A 24581-nucleotide genomic window follows, 5' to 3' on the forward strand; every position below is an offset into this window, starting at 1 on the left:
CACTACATTGTTGATCTATGACCTTGAACACAATGTTTCAAACATTCAATCACATCCAGCATTTTCAGATGGAGATGAACACAGGAAATTGACCAGAGGTCTGACTTGTTTTCAAAGAGACTACTCAACCAGAAGTAATAAAACACAAAAAGGCAATTCATGTAGTAACCTTGACATGAAATATTAATTGAATAATGTACATATGGGCAAGCTGAAATGTCATGGTTTCTGATAAAAGGATATCCATATTACAAAACAGTTAGCATTTATCAATATACACATATGCTATCTAATATCAGGATGTATAATGCAAGTCCTTAGTCATACATGAATAATTTCATTGCAACTGTTAACATGCAACTTAAAAACAAGGTAAAGGTACTGTAGTTGAACCTCAGACTGAGGACATGACGGTTTTTCGTTAGCTTAGCTAGTGCTATGGGTCACATATTTAGGCAGGGCACCGGGTCACCCCTACTCTTCTCGATAAGTGTGTTGGGTTGATGAAATGAGGAATGCAATCCCTTTCAACATGTCCGAGCTGACCCTAGGATCCAACTTCGGCTCACATGTAACATAGTGCTACCCAATGTCATCCGATTTGTTCAAAACGCGAGGGTAAAACCAAATGTTTAACCCATGGGAAGAAATATAACTTTATATAAGCACAATGTATGGCCTGTAACTTTTTCTCCGCCTGATAAATGCTGTGGGAGCATGCTCTCTAGTGTGTTAGGGTGACCTATTGCCAGTCTTTCTCCTTCTAGTGTGCTCCACTTCAAAGACATAAGATTTCTCTCCACAAGTGGCCAAACTAGTCTGTAAATCAAACAAATTTCCTTGGAAATGGACAGAATATGTCTAGGTCTCTTTATCCTTTTGGCACACATAGCAACAATACAAGAGAGCTTTGAACTTCAATAAGGCTTCCCAAGTGCATTGCCACCAGTAGAAATCTTTACATCCTGTCAGACAGGGATTTGGTGATCTGTGACCGACCAATAGCACATTCCAGGGTCTAATGGAGGGGATGCTATGAGCCATGGACATTTCATCCCACATGGGAAAATCTAGTAGTATACTCTGTCACTCTGGGACTTAACCTTCCCCCTCGCCCATACATCAAGCAAATGCCCTTCATGAACCTCTAGTTCTCCCAATGGCTTAGAAACTTGGCAGTTTTTCCTGTCATAGATGGACTCCAAGAGTCACCGTGGGACCATCACCACTGCACTGTTCTCAAACCCACTTGATGAACCAGTTCGAAGAAAACTCTGGCACATAGAAAATGTTCCTTGTTTTCCACAACATTACCCCTAAGACAGTGCTATTTGAAGAAAACAACACTTTTGATATACCTTACTGGTGTCATAGTACAACATTAATGGGTGCTTGAACAAGTGACTGAAAATACTTGTGATCATCTATCAACAGCAGAACACACTCATTCATCGTCATCATCACACTCATTATCAGCTGATGTTGGTTGTCCAAATTGAAAGTTTCAGATACTGTCTGTTATATTGTCTTTGCTACAATTATAAGGGCCATTTGGCATTGCTTGATGTTACTTTGAAAACCAGTAGAGAAATATATTTGAAAAAGATTGACATTCAACATCCTATCCGAGGGACATCCCTTTAAAACCTAGGCTACATATAGGTACTCATTTACACCTGAGTGAAGTGAGGAAGGTCATGTAAAGTGCCTTTCCCAAGGGCACAAGATCGGTGACATGGTAGGATTCGAACTAGGTACCACTTGGTTCAGAGACGAACGCTCTGTCATTGCGCCACAGGACCCCACTGATCTGCTGTCAGGTGTGGCGATGAAGAATGAATGAGGAGGCAGCTCCAGCTGAAGCAGCATCTGCCCTGGGCTTACCTGAGCCTCCTGCTGGGGCCCCCCAGGTATGGTGGGGACAGTAATGATCTGTTAAAGTCTTCCTGCATCACTGGATATTCACTCTTCATCAGCAGAGAAGAAATAGATAACCCATGGGTGTAGCAAGTTTGGATGACGCCCACATTTATTTTTATCTGTTTCAAAAAAGAGGTTTTCATACTTACTGTAAATCATACAAAGCAGCTGCAAAATGAGCAAATGTATGCTGCAATGTGAGAAAAAATATATCGGAAAACGGATACTAATGTCATAGAATACTTAAGTCAATTCCAGGTCAAAGAAGTAGATGTGAAAATGAAGAGTCTATAGTTTGGTATGCCATACTCTCACAGTCATTGTGCATTTAGTTATTTGTTCAACCTTCCTGACCTATTAAATTTCATAATGAAAGCAATTTTTTTTACCAATCTTTTCTTTTCCACACGCTCGCATCGGTTTTTGGGTTTCCAGAGAATGACATCAATACATGTACGCACAATTGAATCGACATGGCCTTAGACACAATGCAAGTTAGAATGCTACCCAAGAGAAAACATATTTCTGAGAAAGAACAATTCAGCAACATAGACAGGTAGTTTGAAATTCTACAGGGAGACAGTTCACACTTAATTATTCTTCGATCTCTTGACATGAGGAGACTTCAAAGCAATCCCTCTTCTCTGGTATCTAATTTTGGGGCAGCCAGAAGACAAATGGGTCTTCAAATTAGATCTTAGAGGTCCCCAGTGTCCCTATCAGGAGGCAACCAACCAGGTCCAGCCTGTCTGCCCTAGGGTTCATCTCCCCTTCAATAAAGTTAAGTTGACCTATTTCTCAACATTACCTTCAAGTGTCTAGCATGACCAATACCTTGCAGCTGACAACAGTGAATGTTGTAGAGCCATAGATGTGCATGTAGATATATGATAAGGTGGTGCATCTATAGGACATGTACATGTACATCATGTATTTCATTTCCCACACTGTTCATGCCAGCCAAGATTCTGCTAGCCTGAATGCCAGGCTGCTTCCAGGACCTACACATGCCAGCTCCTCAGCTCTAAGGCCAACATGCCCCCAACAAAATTTTACCACAGCCCCACAGAGTTCTCAGGGTCTACATGTAACTCAGGGATGTAAAATTTCCTTTGAGGCATGTTGGCCTAAACGCCAAGGAGCTGTCCTGAGTTAACCCTGGATAAAAATCACAGAAGAATAAAAAAACAAATATCAAATAAAAACTTTGATAACTTGATGATTTGCAACATCAAAGTATGTAATAAAATTAACCAATTTCCTTTATTACTTTATGCAAGTACACGAACAATCGGAACTTAAATTTATGAACCTAAAAAACTTTGCTAACGTTTAAAATCAAATAAATAGCATGTCTACAGAGCACTAAAGATGATATCAAATGTGCTGTAGTGTACTTACTTCACATACTGGTATCGAACAGCCCAAGTTTTTACATGCCACATGTGTATACATAGTAATAGGAACTGGAATATCTATTAGTCATGAGATCACGATTTTACCTTCAGTCAGTGACCTCTTCTCTTTCTGAAACTTAATCAAGTTTATGCCATTTAACGGATACATCCATAATCATTATGGGGGTCTTTGATCTCTTGTTGTGTGTACATATGGCCTCATCTTGTTTCTTATGGACAGTTTGTACAGTGTGTTTATACACATTAACATTCACAATCATGACTCAATGTTTGCACTTATTTTCTTATACAATGTACAAATGTAGTTATAGAAAACAAAGTTATAAAATCAGTGCCCTTTTCTTGTTCTATATGGCTGATGAATTACACCATCCAACACACCACACACCATGTATAAACAGTCCTGTTCAATCCAAATCATGTTTCCAATTACCATCAATGTCTATGGGTCACCTGTTAATGTGATGGCTACCAGATAATGTATTCAAGACCACCTTTCCTCAGATTCAGTACCAATCCTGAATGATGATATGGGTGCTCCTGGAGTCATTTTCCTTACTCCTACGTACATATATAAGTACAGGCATCTATCTTGCTCTTCAAAAGCTGTGCAGTCAACCCTAAACAGCGGAACATTTTCCCTTGTCTGCAATTCCGAGTTTCAATTTACTTCTTTATCTAGGAGAAAACATATTGCCTAAAACTTGTAGAAGTAATTTTTCATTGTGCCCTAGGGGAGAATACACAGTATTGAGTAAAATTGCTTGTTACTAATTACCTCCAGGGAGGAGGTTCACCTTTGACGGGGTGTTCATATCTATGTTTTCACCTATAACTCAAGATCCTTTTGATGGGTTTGTATGAATTTTGGCATGTGGGTGGTTATTGAGGTCCTGAAGATACATGGTGATTTTGGGCCCCCTAGCAGTATTTTCAGGTACTTCAGCATTACAGGAAGACACCCCCTTCCTGAAAGTAGTGTGTAATAGTCCATAGACTGCTGGTCAGCTGTGACCAGCTGTTCCTGACAAATGACACTTTATAGGAGGGAGATAGCTAAGAAGAAGAGAATGGGAGGATCACTAACATCTGTGATGACAATGGTTATGGTATTAAGAAATTCACAAAACCCCTACTTACGTATTTCAAAGAGCTATGAAATCTTTCATTTCTTGTTTTACCCCCTCAACCTGCAGGCTGTTTGCTTATAGAAATTAGGTCTGAAATGGGTGATCAATTTCTTCCCCTCGAGATGTCACAGCACTTCGTTCAGAAATAATTCATGCTTTGCAGGTGGCATACAATTTCAAATTAACCGACTCCTACACATTATATACCTCCTGTTGGCACATTCATGTGTTATACACATATACATGTGTATGTACATCATTCAATCATAAGCCCACCCACCCAACCACACCCACTAATTAATCCATCCATCCAGTGATCCATCCACTCATCTATCCATCCATCCGTCTGTCCATCCATCCATCCATCCATTCATTGATCCATCCATCCATCCATCCATTTATCCAATTCCTTCAATACCACAGGAGACCCTTAATCAGTGACTACCCTGCAACAGAAATACTGCATTCCCCACTCCTTCTGCAGTTTGCCTTCTAGAATTCAAACTAGGAGGAACAAATTGGAAAACAACACTGCTGTATTTTATTGGGTTTCGCAGATTGCCTGAAACCAAGGAAGCATTTACCGTGGAAAACTGGCAAGGGTTATATTGCTGCACCAGCTCATGAGGTGTTTGCTAATTCTTACTGCTCAATCCTTTGCAGGCAAGACTGTAACAGCTTGAGTAAGCTGGACAAAGCTAAAAAGGAGATTTGAAACCTAGAAATAATGTTAGTCCGACTAGTTAAGGCTTTAAATAGTATAAACAAATATACATGTACCTGACTAGAATCATATCAAAAATCATGAAATACCAATCTCAGACAAGAGCATTTGATAACAAAGTGAAATTCATTTTCAATTTGCTAGAATCTGACAAAATCAAACACACCCCACTAAGCAATCCTGACTGACCGGCCCCTCTGAGAGGAGGCCAATTCGCCCCAGGCAGCAAGAGTTTGTGTAACACAGGCAAGCCGCAGCTGGTAAGATTGACCATATCACACTACTTTTAGGAAGGAGTGTCAACCTGTAATGCTGCAGTACCTGAAGATACTGCTAGGGGGCCCAAAATTTCCGTGTTTCTTCAGGACCTCAATAACTAACCACATCCCAAACTTCATACCAATCCATCAATAACAGAAAAAAAGCTACGATGTCAAAATTGCATTCTAATTATTCCAGCACAGAGACAATTACAGGTTTACAACACTGTCACATTCATCACACATTTTGACTTCTAGAGATAACTGCTAAGGTTCTTCCTGCTCAGGCCTCAGGACAAGGAAGATGTCACTGCTTGTAAAAATTGCAGATGTTTCAGAAACCAACAGATAGATTAATGTGTCTGAAAATAAAAACATAAGGGGATTCAAGAACAGCTATAAATCTTCTACTTGGTCCCATCGGAAAACCTCCAGAATCAGGGCTCGAAATAGTGGGTGCATTGTGCACCTGTGTGCACCCAAAATTGGAGCTGTGCACCTAATTTTTTGACTGTGGGTGCACCAATGCACCTAGATATTTTTGTAGTCTATAAGGTAAAGGTACTATTGTGCACTAGTATATAGGATATTCTTGAAATGTAAGTATCAGAGAAAGCAATATACTCTTTTGCTGTACTTATTTGATGTATCACTTGTTTGAAATGTCAAGGTTAGTTAAAGAATCACTGATTGAAGTTCTTAAGAGCGTTTTGCTGACATTCAACTTTATTCTATGTGGTGCACCAAATATTCTTTCTGTGCACCAATTTTTTGGGGTTGGGTGCACCAGTGCACCTATTTCCAAAAATGAATTTCGAGCCCTACAAGAGCAGCTATAAATTTTCTACTTGGTCCCTTCGGAAAACCTCCAAAATACAAGTTTTCTTCAACAATATATCATTGGCAACAAGAGATGGATCACTAGAGGGTAATATGAGTTGTTGTCTCTTCCTTGGAGAATGTTGTTCACAGATATAGGACCTATACATGTACATCACCTTGAACCTTACATTCACCCCCTTTCAATCTAGCCTTTCCAGATGGTGGGTGCTGCTTACTTTCTGAAAGCCTTTAAATCCACTTAGGATTCAGGGGCACAGCGTGCAATATGTTTTCACTTTTTAAATTTTCAAGCCTGAGTAATCGTGAAGACTAGTAGCATTATCTTGGCACATAAAAGGCAATGTTTGAAAGCCCGGCCACACTAGCAAGGAGAATAAAGTGAACATAAAGATAAGGGATATTACATGGCAGACACAGTTATTTCTGCCCATGAAAAACCAATATGACAGACAGTTGAAAATTGGGTCTAAATTTTCCATGCAAGAAGATGTGCATCATAATTGGCATGCACACACCATTTTTCTCTCTTAAGAGTTAAATATTAAAATGGTCACAACATGATCCTAAGAAACGTACAAACAGCTTTTGACAGGCTTGAATAAAGTTGCCTGATAAAAACTGGGATATTCCTCAGATAGCTTGTACCAGTAAGTGGCATTAGATCATTTTATCCGGAAGATCTAAAATATACATGTACAGCACATGATGATACCAGCGTACTTGATTCAAATGATGTTCATCTATTGTACGTCCTTTTTATGATCTTGTTATATCATATCAGGGACGAAATCTTCAACCTAAATGCAGTCATGTATAATTTACTACATACAGCATGCAAAAGGCAGATACATGTATCAAGCCTAAAAAAACAAACATTTAAAGATGGACTTCATGTATATATTACTAGTGCATGTCATCTACAGGCGGCGAGTTATAAAAGCAAGTACTGTACCAACATCTGCAAAAATCCATGAAATATGAAAGAAACAGTTTTGACCCATTTCAGCTTACATGTATATACTAGACTAAGTATCTTTAGATAACAGGAAGTTACAGTCCCATATATAACAGAGCAAATCTTTCCAGTGTGTATTGCCCTGCCACAATACTTCTACACAAGTAATGCACTTGAAAAATTTACTTCTTTTGTACACTTATCATTGCAATGCGATAACAAGAAATCCAACAGATGTCGGAACAAAATGCAACTCAATCTTACTGCAGAGAAGTCCTCAGGGATTTCTGCAGATGGCTATCAAACTAATTAGCAACCAAAGGTTCACATCGGCAGTCATTTTGTATTGAGCATTAGAATGGCGGGATCGATCCTCAAGTCAACCCTACACCAAATATGTCAACAGAATGGAGGAGCCGAAGCGAAAAATCCATACCTCCTCAGAGGCATGATTGCAGCGTCTATAGATTCGTTGCCTTCGATGAAAAGCTCATCAACACGGAGAGGAACATTATCTTGGATTGCCACACAAGGAAAGTTGATGGTCTGATTGTAAAAGAAGCTATAAAGCAATGATTGCCTTTATGTGGGGTGTAATTTGGAGAAACGGGTTTTCCAATACCATAAACTGTTCCAGAAATGGTTTCCGAGAAAACGAGAGGTTAGACTACATCTCCATGGATCCAATTGCCAATATGTAACGACAGGCACTTGAAATGAGTCATCAACCCCCGATTCCATTATCAATTTGAATTAATGACAATGTTAGTAACACATTTGAATGGCATCAAGTTGTTACTCACTTCAGAAAGGTGAACAACAAAATTCTTAGTTACTGTAATTTTTTACATTTTGTTGCTGTTACTTCTCTTCAGATCTTTTCATAAGATCTGTTAATTGCAGAAAATGAGGATTCTAAAACCCACGAATCAACTACAATATTTCATATCTGGTACCTGTCAATAGACAAAAATCCATAGACATTTAAACTTTAAATACTAGTATGGTACCCAGTGCAGAGCTGGGTAGACATCAGAAACACATTTTTTTTTGCAATTTTACCTGCATTATTTATCCTGCATACATGTACATGTAACGTTATATACGGGTGGTATTTTGAGCCCTAGTCGTACATCTATCTATATGTATCTATAGTGTCTTGCCCACCAGTTCTTGCCTTAAGGACCATCTGCTGACAAATGTACTGTAGGTGTGTTGTGTCAAGATCCCAGATAAGGTTGTGGGTGGCTGACTGATCAACTCCATCCCAAATACTTGAACTTGAAGAGCAGTGTAAATCCACTGTAGTGGCCCTAAATCTAACCTCTAAAGCCCGAAACTGCCTGCTGGATACATGAGCCCTTGGAAAATCAATGTTGTGCTTTCGACTACATTCCTGAAAAACTAGTCTGTAGATGGGGATTTTTTTATCTCTTTTGGCTGTCAGCATAACATGGTGTCAACATAAAGGGGACCTAGGTTTGGTGGGTCTGTTTAAATCATTTTTCCTATTGCAAATAAAATGTATAAAGGAATGAGGAGAACATGATGGAAAATGATTCTACAATATTTCCATCACTCAGATTTCGGATCGAAAATGATATCCTTTGCCAGCGGTTGACCCCCCAAAAAAAGGCTAGGCTTGGCAGGTTTTTGCTAGGGTCAGTCGAGTAACCCTGGAAACACAACATTTTTTCTTGGCCTAAGGAAGGGAAATGACAGTTGTGCCAATTTCACCTGGGGCGCAAAACATTCTACAGCAACCTTCATCTTCCTAAAGTCTGACATGTCTTCCAAAGAGTTTCCTGAGATCAATTGGGAAAAGCCTGATTGAGAATGATGTACCGGAGGATCACTTATAGAAAACATTTGTCTGATCTTAACACTAATGACTGGAATAAATCAGTTTCTCTACCTCGGCTACATATTGATTAGTCATCTGCCCCAGGAATATGCCCATTTTCTAAACCTACTGCATATTCCTTACAGCTGCATGAGCTTCAACTTAACGAATAACAAAACATGAGAATCTGATGATAACTATACATGTACTAGGATAAAATTTACATTATAAGATTTTATATACTAAACAAATTAAATTTGTTTGTACATGTCTGACTTTAACTTACACTGACGTTCGCTTGTTGGTTTTCATTTATTATGTAGATATCATTTGAAATATTACTGTATTGCCCTTGACAGTGTTTTTTAAAACTGCCCCCGATGATATTATGCTAATAAGCAACATCTGTTATTTATGCTTTAGAATAAAGCTGCCCAAAATGTTCTTTGCATGTGTTAGGGCAAGGTTGTTTGTCTTCACTTAGGATGGTCTGTGCTTGTTGCCTGTATTTCTTAGCTAATTTAGTTGTCCAGCCTCAGATCTACCATGTTTACCAGAGACGGACATTAATATTTTGGCTAGATGCCAGTTCCTGCATATACATTATAAAGAAACAGTCAGAAGTAAACTGTTCATTATCAAAGTCACTGTTTATAATCTCCAGTTAAGAAGGTACATGTACTTACCGGTCGGTCATTCTGTAAGCAGTCCAGAATGGCAAAGTTGTTTGTCCTGACGTTGTGCGCACAGAGTCGCTGCACGTCCTCCCGGCAGGCCAGGTTGTCCGCGATCCGCATGTGTCCCTTCCCGCCGGAACGCTGGTTTGCCGCCGCGGGTGCCGCCAACTTCGGCGGGATTCCGTCCAGCTTCATCTTCATCTGGGGGTCGTTGCGAGCCCTGGGCGGAATCTTCGGCACCTCCGGCAGCCTGCCCTCATTCTTGACGATCTGGACCTTTTGGACAAGTTTTTTGTTTCGATCAACAATGTCGGCGACCTTTCCAGGAAGGGGCTGGAGGTCGAGTTGACCTTGATCCCTAAAATCTTCTCCCCCATCACCCAGTCCACCAGCAAACCCACCAACACCACCACCAGCAAGATCCAAGGGATTTCCCTGATGGTTAACACGAAAGCCACCATTAGCTGAGATGATAATCACACTAAACAGCAAGTATATGCCACACATAGAAGGAAATACAACCCCTCTGTCATAAACCATCACAGCTTTTAATGGCATGCAAAAGCTGCTCCTCTCTACTGACATACATGTAACAAATGCAAAATTTAGCACAATGACACTGCACTTATTATAATCAATCTCAAAGGTACTCTCAAAAGAGCAACACTGTACATAAGACCAGACAAATGTAACCACTTATTTGAGAAACTTGCCTTCATACATGTTAGGGCAGAGGGACAAAAATAAATCAGCATTGTATTCCTTGAACTCATCGGGTCGAAGCTATGGGAATGTACAAAGTCATGTACTCAAGGGGATAACATCCCTCAATGTCCTATACACTTAAATGTTATGCATGTTCATCTGGATTTTTCGAGAAAAAAGAAAAATAATCAAAACTTACGGACATGACAACTGGATCCAATTTGTTTTTCTGTTTGCCAAGTTCAGACTATGGGTCCGTGTCAAACAGGTGATTTCATTTATCTGGCCCGATGGGGATTTACATGAATTGGATTGGCATTAATTTGGCTGGTGCATGGTCTATGTCAAACTAATTATAATACTATCTTCCTCATTTCATTAAGAATGGAGATTGCAGCCCATTTCCCATACATGTAAATGTACATACTCTGTGTTATATTCTTGAAACAATTTGACATTGTGACATCACATCCAGCCTACTAATAATCAATCCAACAATCACATTAGTAGCCCCAACGCTGTCAATAAAGCTGTCCATTTAACACAACAGACATGTGCAAATCATGGAGGAGAAGTCACAAAACAGACGAAGTACAGTCTTGCATATCACACACAGCTTCTAAGGAAGAAAAGGTTGTGTCAAGCAAGGGAAAAGAGCTGTGTTAGTTGGTTAGTTAGTTAGTTAGTTAGTATAGCACTGAAGACACGAAACATGATTTGAAAAATGCAAATCTTCTTCAGGACTGTTAGTGGCAACATTCCAGACACATGTAATCACAAACACTTTTGTAACACAAACCAATTCTGCCAGAGTCTAATATACAACCAAAACTCTCCAGCAATTAAGTCACAAAAAATGCATGCATTAACTGTAGTCCACGACCACAAGGTCATGTTTTCATCAGCATTCATGTCTATGTGTTAACATGATTACTCAAGAATGCCTGGATGGATTGTCTTGATACTTGATATATGGGTAGATCTTCTTGAGACCTTGAAATTATTAGATTTTGGGCCCCCTAGTTTTCTATGATAGGATTCCCTCTGGCCTCAACTACAACAGACCTTTTGCTCAACTGATCCCTTCTCGAAGTTCTTGTAATTGAATGTCAGTTTGCAAGTTTGTACATGAGCTGGTCTGCTGGTGAACACTAAGTCCCACCACAGCTGATACCGTAACGATTGGGTTACTCTGTAAGTGCGTGAGGCCTGCCCGAGTCAGGTGTTATCTCAGCACCTTTCACCTACATGCAAGTCCTGAAAATGGTTTAACCTTATCCCTGTTGTGAGGGCATGCCGGCATCCAATTTGTACTTGCGTACAGAAACCAGCAGGGAGACCAGTAATGAGAAACCGGTACTGCGTAGCCAGATACGCTGTTATGCCGTAGATAGACCTTGCAAGGACAGATTTTTTCTCCGAATGGCGAATAAGTAGCCGCTGATTTTAGAGAAAGGAACAGTTCGTGTCCCTGTGCATAGAATATCATACAAATAGTTTACACACACAGACACACATGCCACACACATTCACAGACTTGAAGGTGTTAGAATGTCAATGTTGACCTTTATCTTTCCCCAATAAGAAGAAGGTGCTTTAAAAAACAGGAATCACAACAGTGGGTTTCCTTGCCTGTTGATTGATACTCTGAACCTGTCCAAGTGGAGCGTTTTGTTGGCCGGCATTGTTTAGAGGAGCGAGCACGTTTGGCGGATTGGCAGCAAGATTTTGCTGCACGGGAACATTTGGCTGGAGAGGTTGGTTGGGAATCTGTGGCTGCAGAGCAGCATTCTGCTGTATGTTTTGCTGGGGAACAGCATTGTATGCCTGGACTCGCTGGACTTGGGCTTGCTGCCCCTGTGGAACCTGCTGTCTCAGCTGTCCCTGTACAGGTAACTGTTGCTGTTGCTGCTGTACTCGTTGTACTTGCTGGACTGGTACATTTTGAGCTGGTATCTGAAATGTGTTACATACGAAGAAACACATTTTACAAAACCCTTCATAATGTATTGATCGCTACATTTTTTACATGAAGGTCTTGTCATCTGAGAAATGACAGTGATTTACATGGAGAGAATACTAATATTAAACTATTACAGTATATGCGTACTTCTCTCTTTTATTGTCTCATTCAATGGGTTACCAGTAGTTGTATAACACACTGGTTCATGCTTGGCCATAGCTGTAGAAACCTTGCCTAGAGCCAAGTGTGGCTGCTGTAACCACAACTGAGGCAATCCACATACTACATGTAGTATACTGGTAAATTCATTTACTTTCGCCATGGTTTTACTTCGCAGTAGGAGGGAAAAGGAGTCTTGAATTCACTGTTGAAACAATTCTCAGTTGTCATACATGATGGAAGTCATGTACACGGTGTCATGGATTCACGGTGGGGAGGTCACCTCGAAAGTTTCAGGATTTACAGTACTGGTTGTATCCAATGATAATCCTATTCCTATCCTTACCAGTACAGAAACAGTAAACAGCTAGGGAGTTGGGGCTAAAAGGGCATCTCCAATATCCTCCTTTTTCAGTCAAGGTTATGTGGTATCATCTTTCCTACTCCAAGCTTGACAAAACTGCTTTGTTCTGCAGTGGTGCTGGTGCTAATTTATTCTACCAGAGTGTTCAAGTTTATTGCATATGCTAATACAGTCAAACCTGCCCAAAGAGACCACTCAGGATGCCAATAAGATCTGGTCTATTTGGACAGGTGGTCACTAGGCTTTCTAATGCTTGTGTCAATGGAAATAAATACTTAAGGGACCACCAGAAAGTGGTCACATTGGACAGGTGATCCTCATGTAGAGGACAGGTGATCACTTGCACAGATATGATAGTATCCATTGAATTAATAGACATCTTTTTCCTGAATATCTTTGAAATAAAACAGTGTAGGTCGCTCAGACTTTGCAAAGGTTGAACAGTTAATGACAAAGTCTAGATCTAGATCTAGACAGATCTACATAGTGTATATTTCAATAGGGCACATGTATACAAACACAGTATACATTGCAGTGAGACTTTCAAGCTAAATCATGGACAAGCCTACCGCATTCTTCATACTTCTATCTATTAAATTGGCAACATCACTCACTCTCTACTTTCCATGCATAATCATCATAAGGTCACACAATGGGTAGGCATATGCTAGAGAGTGCCAGAAATGGTAATGTCACATGTTCCTTGAAGGGATGGGTTTCCAGTTGGCTTGTTACAGACGTCAATTAGCAATAAGTAATGAGGTAATAACTGCTAGATGACGTCATCAACTCTTGTGACAATGCACAGCAAGTTGAGGAAATTTGGCCATGAATACGTGGACAGCTAGAGTTACAGATGGGTGGAAAGTTAATAGGTGATGGTTTGAACTGCACATACACAAGGTCAAATGTGAAGGTCCCTAGCTCATAAGCAGTTCTTGTCTAGACCATGCTTAATTAATACATGTCCAGACGTGTCTGTTTCTATCTCAGGAGCCTTCAACTTTGACATGTTGTTACCCACAATGTTACCCACATTACATCACACTGCGCATGCACAGTTGAAACCGTGTACCAGTTTATAACAGCACTATAAGCCACATGTATGAATGTAGACAGCTACTGTCACAGATGGTGGGAAGTTTATTGGTGATGTGTTATTGTGTAATGCCGACATTGTTCCAAATCTACAACTTCGAAGCCTGAAAATGTGAAATGGCACGATACATTGCAGACCACAATGATAGCTGTTACCTTACAGCTTTAGTGTATTGTAATGACAGGACTTGGTTAGAACATGCTGCAGCTATGTAAACGGTGTGAGAGACATATTGGTATCCTGCAAAATGGAAAGTAAACATGAGTACAGATGAGGCACTGTTTTTCACTGAGGGTGTCAGGGTGACCAGGTAGCTATTCTTGTAATGGAACAAAGTTAGTGATGATTAAAACAAATATGTAGTTTCACTTCATAACTGGATAGTGAGTGAGTGAGTGATATGCGCGTTCAAGGATACAATACTGCACAAATGCAGGTCAAAGGTGAAGGCCCCTGACTTGTGAACAGTTCTGATCTCAACCATACTTTAGTGGTACATGACGTGACGTTCAAATATATATGGCCTCCATAGGTCCGTCTGCCTAGCTAGCAATGTCCAGACATGTTGTGTTTATGTCTCAGGGGCCTTCACATTTGACCCAGCGCATGTGCAGCCTTCATGAACACGCATTTTGCAGGAACCTACCCTGGGAGTCCAGGCACCGTAATCGGATCCCCACACGCGCGCCCAAGCTTTCACGGCCCACCCTCCCGCTGCCCCCCCCCCCCCCCCCCCCCTGTTCCTGTGTTGTTGTTCCCGGCAGACGGTATCAGGCTGTATTTCCCGGGGAGGAGTTGAAACACGTCGTCTGAAATATCTATCTTTTAACGTATGTTGATAGAGTTTAAGATTAAAATACTAAAATCTAAGAATAATAGTAGTATTGGTGTTGGTTTATTACTGTGAACTTTCGTATCTATAATCATTTGACAATAGTTTCAAAGAAAGTTACCCCTACACACAGAATAAACTCCCCCAGCAGGCCGCTGTATGTAGACATGTTGCAGGCATGTTGTGACACAGATCTACGTCCTTTTCTGGTGTTTTCCTCCAGAATCTTCGTAATTTTGTCGGTAAGAATCCCTCAATAGAATATAACACTGCCTTTTACTTTACAATGTACGATCATGTACTAATACCATGGTAAAGGAAGCCTCCCTTTGACTGGACATGTCGGCAAACTTGAGTGACAGATCAAACCCTTTGCGGCAAGCCGGCTCTCCTTTTGCCATGTGCCGATTTCCCCCCGAATTGCGTAAGATGACGATCTGCGGTTCATGAATATTTAAACAGGCACGGGCTGATTCGCTATCGCCGCAGGGCGGACGACCAATCCTGCCACCGTGCAGTCGGCTTCCAGCCGTGCGCGCGGCCATAAATCATAAACACTTCTCCACCTCTTGGACGGGCGAAGATAGCCATGTCGCCAGGCTCCGTAATCGGATAGCGGAGCTTGGGTTTGCAGCGGAGAGTGGGGCGGGGTCGGTCTTCGGGGGGCAGCGGGAGGGTGGGCCGTAAAAGCTTGGGCGCGCGTGCGGTGCTCCGTGGCCCGCCGATTACGGTGCCTGGACTCCCAGGGTAGCAGGAACCTGGTGGTGAATATGAACAAGGATGGTTACTTGGCAAGCAACAAAACAAACAATAAAAACAAACATAAAAGCTATATTATGATGTGACAAGAACTGGGGTTAAAACATGGTGCGGGCTGACGAACCCTTGCCTGCCACTGCTGCAAAGGTGCCGCCTTCCGATGTAACTTCTGTGCTGCTCGTGGTTGGTTCAAACTCCCCACATGCAGTTTCTGTAAATTGGCAAGCATATAATTGTTCACTCAGTTTGAGTAAATATTATGATGTATACATGTAAAAGCTGCTATCTTATTTTCTCCATCGCCACAAAGTTAAGAGCCATTTAAGGGTAACAACTTAACAACAAAAATTGTCCCGAAGATAGATTCACCTGATGACAAATACTGTAAATGCATTTACTTTCCTAGTGGTTTTATTTCATAGAAGGAAGGTGAAGGATGTTTTTAACATGTTTGAAAGCATCAGTTGAAACAACTCTAAACTACATTAGGATTACAAAACAAATACTGGTATTTACGGAATTCACTGGTATTTCACCCAGTAGGTCACCAGGAAAACCGCAATAAAAAAAAACACCGCCTATATTTCAAGAGTTGCAATAGTAAGAATGATTAATTTTCAGATTAAACACATTTGTGGCATCTTCCTGGTTGCTGCAACGTCATGACAAATCTGGTGACAGGTTAGTAGAGAGTCTGACCATGATCAAACAGAACAGTAGTGTACAGTGACATATTTGATACTGTCAAGTGCCTTCACCAGTACCATAAAGAAGGCTGACAGATGGAAACATCCACACCCCTTTGAGAACACACCACAGTTGTATATCATGCTGACTGCAGACTAGACCTAATGTTTGCCAAGTCACATGATCTACGTACTGTCTGTCACAAATGAGTCTAAACAAGTTGCAGGCAATGTGCTGGCCTGGTGCTAGCACCCAAATACATGTACTGTAATATGTTTACATTGGGTGGGACTGTGGCCCATCTGCACCATACTTGTACATGTAGTTGTATACATGCTGTTCATGTATACTATGAATGCATTTACTTTCGCGATGGTTTTATGTAGGAGGGGAAAAATATGTTTTTGCAATGTTTCAAATTTGCAGCTGAGACAATTCTGTTTTACAGTAGTATTAGATTGGAAATTCATATTTGCACTGTCATGAATTTGTAGTAGAGAGGTCACCACGGAAAAAAAAACAATTGCAAATGTTTCAAGGTTTACAGTATCTCTACCAGCCAATACAATCAAACAGGAAATAATGGGAACAAAATGGACCCACCAGCTGTGAATTGACTCACATAATGAACTGGGGGCATTAGGTTACTGGGAACCTTCTGACATCTGTGTCCTTGGAACATGTTATCTTTAACACACACTTTTCTCAAGAACTACTGGTTTGAACTGGAATATCCTTTCTCCTTTGCTAATACAGACCAGTAATGCCGGGTGCATTTCAGTGTACATTGAGCACTCAATGGACTAGCAGATTCCTCTACTTCTGGTATACAAATGCAACTACCTGTTTGTGTTGCTTTGAATACATCTTGAATGACAAAGAAAAAAAATGTTCCTTACAATGGGTGTTAAGTTTGTTTACATGTCAATGGAGAATCCTGTGATACATGTACTGTGTAAGGTTACTTTGTGAGACAGACAAGATACTAGTACTTCAATACTAGTAACTTCATCATGTTTATTGTTTGGAGTCAGCAAGCTTCACTGTAACACAAGGAAACAATTGAAACCACAGTAGTTCTGCCTAACAAGTAGGGCTGTGTACCTAAACAAATTTCAGGTAATGGGTACCGGCCTGACAAAATCAAGTTTCTAGCAGCCCTTCTGTCATGATCTTTGCATGAGAATTTACATATTTGAATCTCAACCAAAGTCTATTTGCAAGATTTCTCAATTTTCAACTACAGGATTATCAAAATAGTCACGATCTGTGAGACAGAATTTACCCATCTTTAGTCTAAAAAAAGTGGTATCCACTATTAATTAACTTTGTTCAGGTTCAGGACATGACAGGTACACCAGATGTGAAGGTTCAGACATGTATAAACAATTCTACAGGTATGTGTACAGGTTTATTAGGTACACAGCCAAACCGACAAGTCTTTTGACAATTTTGGAATGTCTTACACTTACACACACACTTACAGCACAAATAAGACCAAAGGGTGCTGTTAGAACTGGTACTGCTTGAAAAGGAAGAAAGTACATCAGTTAAGAATGATTTGACTTTGGATCAACGTTAGCGTTATGTATCTCAAACTAAATGCATTTCATATGACAATGCCTCTCACACTGAAGGTCATGTCAGGACCATCATACGTTTCTAATACCATTTACGTGCTTTACCCTAAGAGCAATTTGTGTTCCCTTAACTTCATATACAACTGTGTACTGATAATCTCCAAGGCCAATCTCTGAAGATATTTGACATCTTGACCCTGAAAATGGAAGAATGCATCAGTCACTGATCCCGGACTATGTTGATCAGATATAAGAGTGACCCTCGATCCCTGGTAATATGAAGTCCGATAACAATTACATGTTGTCCATGAATATAAATGGAGGTGTACGCTGTTCAACTGATCTTGCTCACAGTCACTGACGAAAAGTAGTGGATGCTACTTGAAACGTCTGACCGTTTCCAAAATCATATCCAGTTGTCTGAGTAATTGCTTTTTTTTGGCGTTGTGAAATTATCATGCAAATATGATTTCACAACAACAAGATGACATTTGACCTGTGAAACACTTGACCAACGTTTTTATTGAACCTGTTTGTAACAGGATTCGCGAATCGGGATTCACTCAGGCACGGGATTGACCCCAATTCGATCCGCCGAATCCGCCTCCTGAATTTGGCGGATCAGGAATAAACCACCCTCTCGGAGCCATACTAGGACCGTTCATACCTGAATTCACGGATCGAGATCACTCCCCTGCCTGGGTGAATCCAGAAAATTTCACAAATCCTGGAATGAATGGGGTCTTAGATTGACATCTGTGTCAGGTAAAAATGTGAAATATGTCACAACAACCTAAACAGTCGTAAAGCAACAAACTGGCTATGCGAAAAGAGCATGTAGTCAATGCAGTCTGCAGGTGATAAGGGATAAAATAGTCATTCACACCAGCAACATTGTTTAAGTGTTCAGAATTTGTTTAACACACGTTCCTGCCAGTTGCTACGTTATGTAAGGTTTCATACACGTACAGTGTACTGTAGTAACATAGGCGTAGACACGGACACGTTTTGAGACTTTAAACAGTGCACGGTAATCGTGGCGTTGCCAGAGGAGTTTCCAATTCGTGTTGATGTTGTAAACTGGGAGGAGTAAAGAAAGAAAATGTTGGTTGTGATCGAGCGTACTTGACCCGGGCGAGCCCAGCGATCACAAGGCCACGGCTCCAGGACGACGTGCCTGTACAGCCGATGACATGGCAGTGGTCAGCCGCCCTATGCGCCCTCTCGCTACTACACTTTTACAGCGATTCCCAAACAACATGGAGGAACTGAGAAGCGGTGATTGTTTCTGTATGACGAACAAACCGGTGCTGAACTTACCTGTTCGCCCTCCTGTACGGTCAGCCCTGCTAGCAACAGGAGGAAGACAGAATTGACGGCGACAGCCGACAAGACACGTCGCACGGACGCCATCTTGGAATGAGATGCGGAGGGAGACACTGAAACTCACTTTCCGGTGATTAGGATGTCAATAGTATTCTTCTTTCGGAGTGTTACAAATTTAGTACCATAAATTTATTACCTATTTTTCTATAAACTGTGTAATTCTGATTAGTTTGTGCCTATACTTTATGTCGACTACGCGTTGTGATAGGTTCGAACTTTATTGTATTTGCGGATTTATATATGTGTGTGATTAGACACCATTTCCGGTAATAGAACAGGTGGAAAATCAGTGGAATAGACCACCTAACGTTGCAATAATTAAAGTCAGTTACATGAAAGTTGGGACAGTACTGCTTGGCATGGCGAACGTTTTGAAAGCGTTTTTTTTGGGGGGGGGATTCGTATTTCTTCTGTTGTTGTACTATTAATGCAAAATTATGCCTGTTTAAAATGCGATCAATGACCTTTAAATCCGTATCTTAAGTTCTTTATACTGCAAATGCTGCTGTGACATTGTAACGACTGGCCACTCCAGATGGAAAAATCAATTAAAAAGGGAAAAATACACTCTGCTTTTTATATGATTTCAAATATTCATTCACAATTCTGACACTTAAATTACGCAAAATGAAGTATTGGGTAAAATTATCTAATTTGAAGCAAATTATTTGTGAAGCGGAATTGATCACTTTGATTTTACTAATCTACATAGCATGTTATTTGTTATCCTGAATCCATCATTAAGTGCTATAGACATGTTTTTCCTATTGCAAAATCAAACATTAACACCAGATTGCTGAAAAGTCCTAATGAAGTGTCCATTTGTGTCAGTGTGACAAACTAGCATTGCCAAACTACCTGGTCCACATGAATACAATGGACCAATCCAATAAAATTGTTCCCATGACAAACAATTTTGCAATAACATTAATTTACAGTTAAACGTTGCCAGTCCTCCTGAATTTAACACTACACGTTGCCAGCATCCCCTGTGTAGACCCTCAAGACCACTACGATGATAATGTAGACTCTCATGAAATACTGTGGTGTTTTATAACAAGGCACAAAGCAAGATACTTGTCATATGATCTCCCATCCTATGGCATTCTGTTGCCCAAGGCTCCCATTTCTGACTATATGAGTGTGCACTCACTCTAAGTGGTAAAGATCCACAGGTTACAGTAATTCCCTGGCACATGCTTTATATCTAATTAGCAGCCCATGGGGCAATCACCTGCTTGCTCTATTGGGGCAATATCAATTATTCAACAAGATTTTCTAGACCATCTTATTGACAGTCCCATATACACATAATCCCTTACATCATTTTTTGTTGTGTTGAAATGTTGGGCAAATGATGGTTTTATAGAGGAGACAGAAGGCATTTTCTTAAACCTACCTCAAATCTTCATTTAAAACCATGTCTTCTGTCAAAGAACTGTAATACAAACAGCCATTTTTCAAGGGCATTTGAGAAGAATCATCAAGACTATCTATTCCAAAGAACCTCTATATCATGCAATCCTTGTCATTTAATTTGTACAAACTAATGATACTGAAGATGTACAAACAAACACATACACAATTTTGTTTGTAAAGCTATATCTTTAGGCCATGGTTCCAATACAGCCAGGCAAGCTCACCAGCCATAGGAAAAAAAACCAGAAGAGGCAGTAAAGCAAGGAGACAATATGTAATACAATGTGGCACTTAAACTTGGCATGTGCTATAGCCTTATGAATTATTAAACATGGCTAGCGATTAAGTGATCTTTTCAATTCATCACAATTGCTGCATTCTCCATGTCGGTTCATATAACAGTAAATTGTGGTAACATTACGATACAAAAGATGCTTTAAAAAAGGCATGTTACTCCAAGTTTGTCTTGCCAGTAAGTCAGCAATTTAGGGACAGACTAGGAAGAATCATGGGGAAAACGTGTGTGTGAACAATTGGACAAGAAGTAAGCTCCACCAAAAAAAAAGCTTCATACTGGTAATGCTAGCTGTGCAGAAGAAATGGCTCTTGCTCTAAAAATAATAATTTTCATGAGCCAAAGACGTCTGCATTATATGGATGTTTCTGAAAATATCAGTTTGACAGGTTTTGCATCCTTCATTTGTAGAAAACTTTACAATCAACACTTGCCTTTCTTGCACAAATGTACATGGACACAATGTACATGGCTGGTAAAAAACACTAAATGCAGTACCACCTTAGTCCAACAGGAGGTGTGGCTGAATTGCCATTATGGAAAGTTAGAGACCTGGAGGATTTTTCATGACAGACTTTCCTATCGTCACTATGAACCTATTGGGCAACATGAAGTTATCGAACATCATAGGTAAGCTAGAATGTTATTTCTCTGTGTTCAGAAGTATTAAATATCTGTTATATTCCAGGAATTTGCTGGCACCTGTACTGAATGTCCCAAGCCTTTCTGCAAAGCCTATTTTCATTGAAATAGATCAGAAAAGGACTATGCACATCACTATATTGCAATATTCAAGAATAAACAATAGAAATTGTACAAAACACAGCAAAGTCTGACTAGGAAGGAAGTTTTATTTCAGCGCCTGTCAACACTCTTTCAATTTGCGAAAACTTTTGCTCCATTCTTCAAAGGTTAAATCAAAACCTTAGATGGTAACTCCAATGAACATTGATTGTGCATCTTCCGCCCACAGGCTTGTAATTCATTCAATGGAATAAAGGTTCACTGTCAGGTCTGTCAATTGGATGACAATAAGATCTTGCACCCCACAGTAAGCACAAAATATGGAGCAAATTGTATTGTTTATCTACTGTATGCCCCCTCCTCTGTTACTTCGTAATTCATCTAGGTTCTTCTCTTCAATCCCTCTCATCTTTGCCTTGCTGCGAAGAATCTCCAGCCGATTCTTGTCAACATGCTTTTTCACAAGAATGAAGGACACAATTGCTGTTGGCATTATTGTCACCCTGAAAGACAAAGAAATGCATTTGTTTTTAAACAGTCAATTTTCTATTTTGTAAATACAGGCAAGAAGGGATAGCTCTTACCCTTCCAGGTTGTCAACTACCCTGAGAGCCAGACCTGCATGGTCCGGGCCCAGCAGAGGATCTGTTTGGCAGCCTAAGCAGTTCTTCCCGAGGACTTAGATTAGCACTCCCTGGGAGTTGTCAAGCAGGGAGTAGTTTGGGAGGGCCGGCATGCCCTTTTTCATAAGGAGTAATCAGGCCTTTTTAACTCTTCGTTATCCCATTTCAACCTCCTTGGTTATCCGTAGGCAGCCACCCAAATTCAATGTAATTCGTAATCAGTAAGGCATAATTGGTCGCTGTTATTCTACATAAAGCGTACTACTAGGCATTTACCTTCATGCAACGCAAAACGTATATCCATAAATTTACTAATAAAGCATAGGCTGATTTCAAAATGGCTCCATCCACAAGCAAGTGCCCACAAGCATCATGTCCACAAAAATTAATAATCAGTTGCACCATTGAAAATCACATTACACTGTCTGCTTCACTCAAGAGCAAGCTGTGGTGTTTATCTATCACCACTCCCATGTCATAGGTGAAAAATCAAGATTACACTAGTTATTTGACTCACAATAAGCTCCAGAACGACCAGACAGGTTTGACTTCATTTCATTCAGAAATAATACTGTGGTGGATCATCATTAAGATATCCCTAACATTGTCGTCCGATTTGTGCCTCACAGGTGAGAATATATGTACTGTACAAATTCTAGATCTCTGAGGAAAGTTTGCATTGGGACCTTACTAGTAGAAAGTTATATATATTATGTAATAATTACATAGGTTGTTTTTTTTCCTATAACAAGGCATGTGCTGCCATGGTAGCCTGGAATCCAAGTCTCCTCTCCGGATAGGAGAGTTGGGAACTATAATAGGTTTGGATTCCAGGCTACTGCCATGGCTGCTAACTCTGTTTGAAAAGACCAGAACAGTTTGCTACACTTTCTGACAGAGGCTTTCTCACACTGAATGCTTCTTCTGGTTTTCAGTAGCAACACGTTATGCTTAAAAGTTACGAAGATGTTGTTCCTAAAGTAGTGTATTTGGTGAGAAAAATACCTGTCAAGGACAAGGCAGGGTGGTTTGGTAGGTAATGGACGTGACCAAATTACACCAAGTCACATGCTTTTGTCACGTCCAAGCTGCTAAGCTTTGATGCAAGAGTTCAGCCGCAAATTGTGTGAGTTTTGACTCAGAATTTAGAGTAGAGCATAGGAGACTGAATGTAGCATCATATGTAGGCAGTGCTTCTACTCCCAGCTTGGCAACTCCCAGGGAGTGCTAATCTAAGTCCTCGGGAAGAACTGCCTGGGCTGCCGAACAGATCCTCTGCTGGGCCGGGACCAAGTAGGTCTGCCTCCCAGGGTAGGTTGTCAACATACAAGACAAAATCACTTTTAGCCTGCATCGTTATTTTACTAAGAGTAAGACACAATCAAATATTATGATTGACATTTTACATTATAAACAAGGTTGAGGCTTTTCAAAGTTCTGGTCAATAGGAGTTCCTGTTGATAAACTGTTGTTGTTGTTGTTGTTGTTGTTATTTCTAACCCTACCAGCCAATTATGATTTTCCCTGTGGGACCCAGTCTTCTTATCGAAGTCACCGGGTTGAACATTGTAGAAGTGTTTCTGTAACAACCAGCTGGGACTGCACTGCAGTCAAAATCTGGCACCTCCGGACTGGACCATCAAGATCTGCACAGTCTGAATAGAATAAAAAGACTGATTTGTAACACAGTGATGATTCAAATATGTCTCCTTAATCTGTCTTTTAGGATACAATATAGAGTTGGGATAGGACAAAATTGTAACGCTATCCAAGGAGGTTAATATAATATTTTTGAAGCCAGGCCATGCCGACGCCCTCCCACCCTGATAACTCAGATCGTTTGGAGGTTTGTTTCAAGTAACAGAAATTACATAGTATTTATATCGTAAATATTGGTAGCAGTTATCTTCCTACCCATACCTACATGCAGTTAAAACACATGAAACCAAAGAACAGGACACATACACACGGCCACGAAGTATGCAGACGAAAGTTGTTGTGGTGCCTGATGATGAAGAGGTCATTCACGGTTGACACTGAGGATTATACCAAAAATCATGGGGGTCCACTCTATTACTAGAATGAAGAAAAATACCATTTTGTGGTGATATGTGGACCATAGACCACGATGTGACATAGCTTTTCCTTTAACACCGCATTCCAAGTGCTCTTTGTTAATTATTCATTTATTTCTGG

The 24581-nt window shown here is 40.4% G+C and overlaps 1 protein-coding gene and 1 long non-coding RNA gene across 8 annotated transcripts in view; both read right to left on the reverse strand.

The window, feature by feature from the left end:
* Window positions 1-19365, reverse strand: part of LOC136438953 (Golgi apparatus protein 1-like) — a 55741-nt gene extending 36376 nt beyond the window's left edge. For 2 of the 7 annotated variants that reach the window (XM_066434005.1, XM_066434004.1), the window contains exons 1-4: window positions 19239-19360; window positions 15776-15862; window positions 12108-12431; window positions 9780-10205 (exon numbers count right to left, since the gene is read on the reverse strand). In XM_066434005.1, coding sequence (XP_066290102.1) covers window positions 9780-10205; window positions 12108-12431; window positions 15776-15862; window positions 19239-19331 — 930 coding nt within the window. In that variant the 5' untranslated portion in view covers window positions 19332-19360. Of the gene's footprint in view, window positions 1-9779; window positions 10206-12107; window positions 12432-15775; window positions 15863-19238 lie in introns of all 7 variants that reach the window. The other 5 variants (XM_066434006.1, XM_066434007.1, XM_066434008.1 and 2 more) reach the window with 5 other exon arrangements.
* A 1617-nt stretch (window positions 19366-20982) lies between these two features.
* Window positions 20983-24466, reverse strand: LOC136438955 (uncharacterized). Its single transcript, XR_010756478.1, has 3 exons — window positions 24351-24466; window positions 23891-24040; window positions 20983-22265 (listed from the first exon to the last, which is right to left on the reverse strand). It is a non-coding gene; the product is annotated as an uncharacterized lncRNA (long non-coding RNA).
* Between the last annotated feature and the right edge of the window lie 115 nt (window positions 24467-24581).

Source organism: Branchiostoma lanceolatum, chromosome 7 (genome assembly GCF_035083965.1).
Source record: "Branchiostoma lanceolatum isolate klBraLanc5 chromosome 7, klBraLanc5.hap2, whole genome shotgun sequence".
NCBI classification, from domain to species: domain Eukaryota; kingdom Metazoa; phylum Chordata; class Leptocardii; order Amphioxiformes; family Branchiostomatidae; genus Branchiostoma; species Branchiostoma lanceolatum.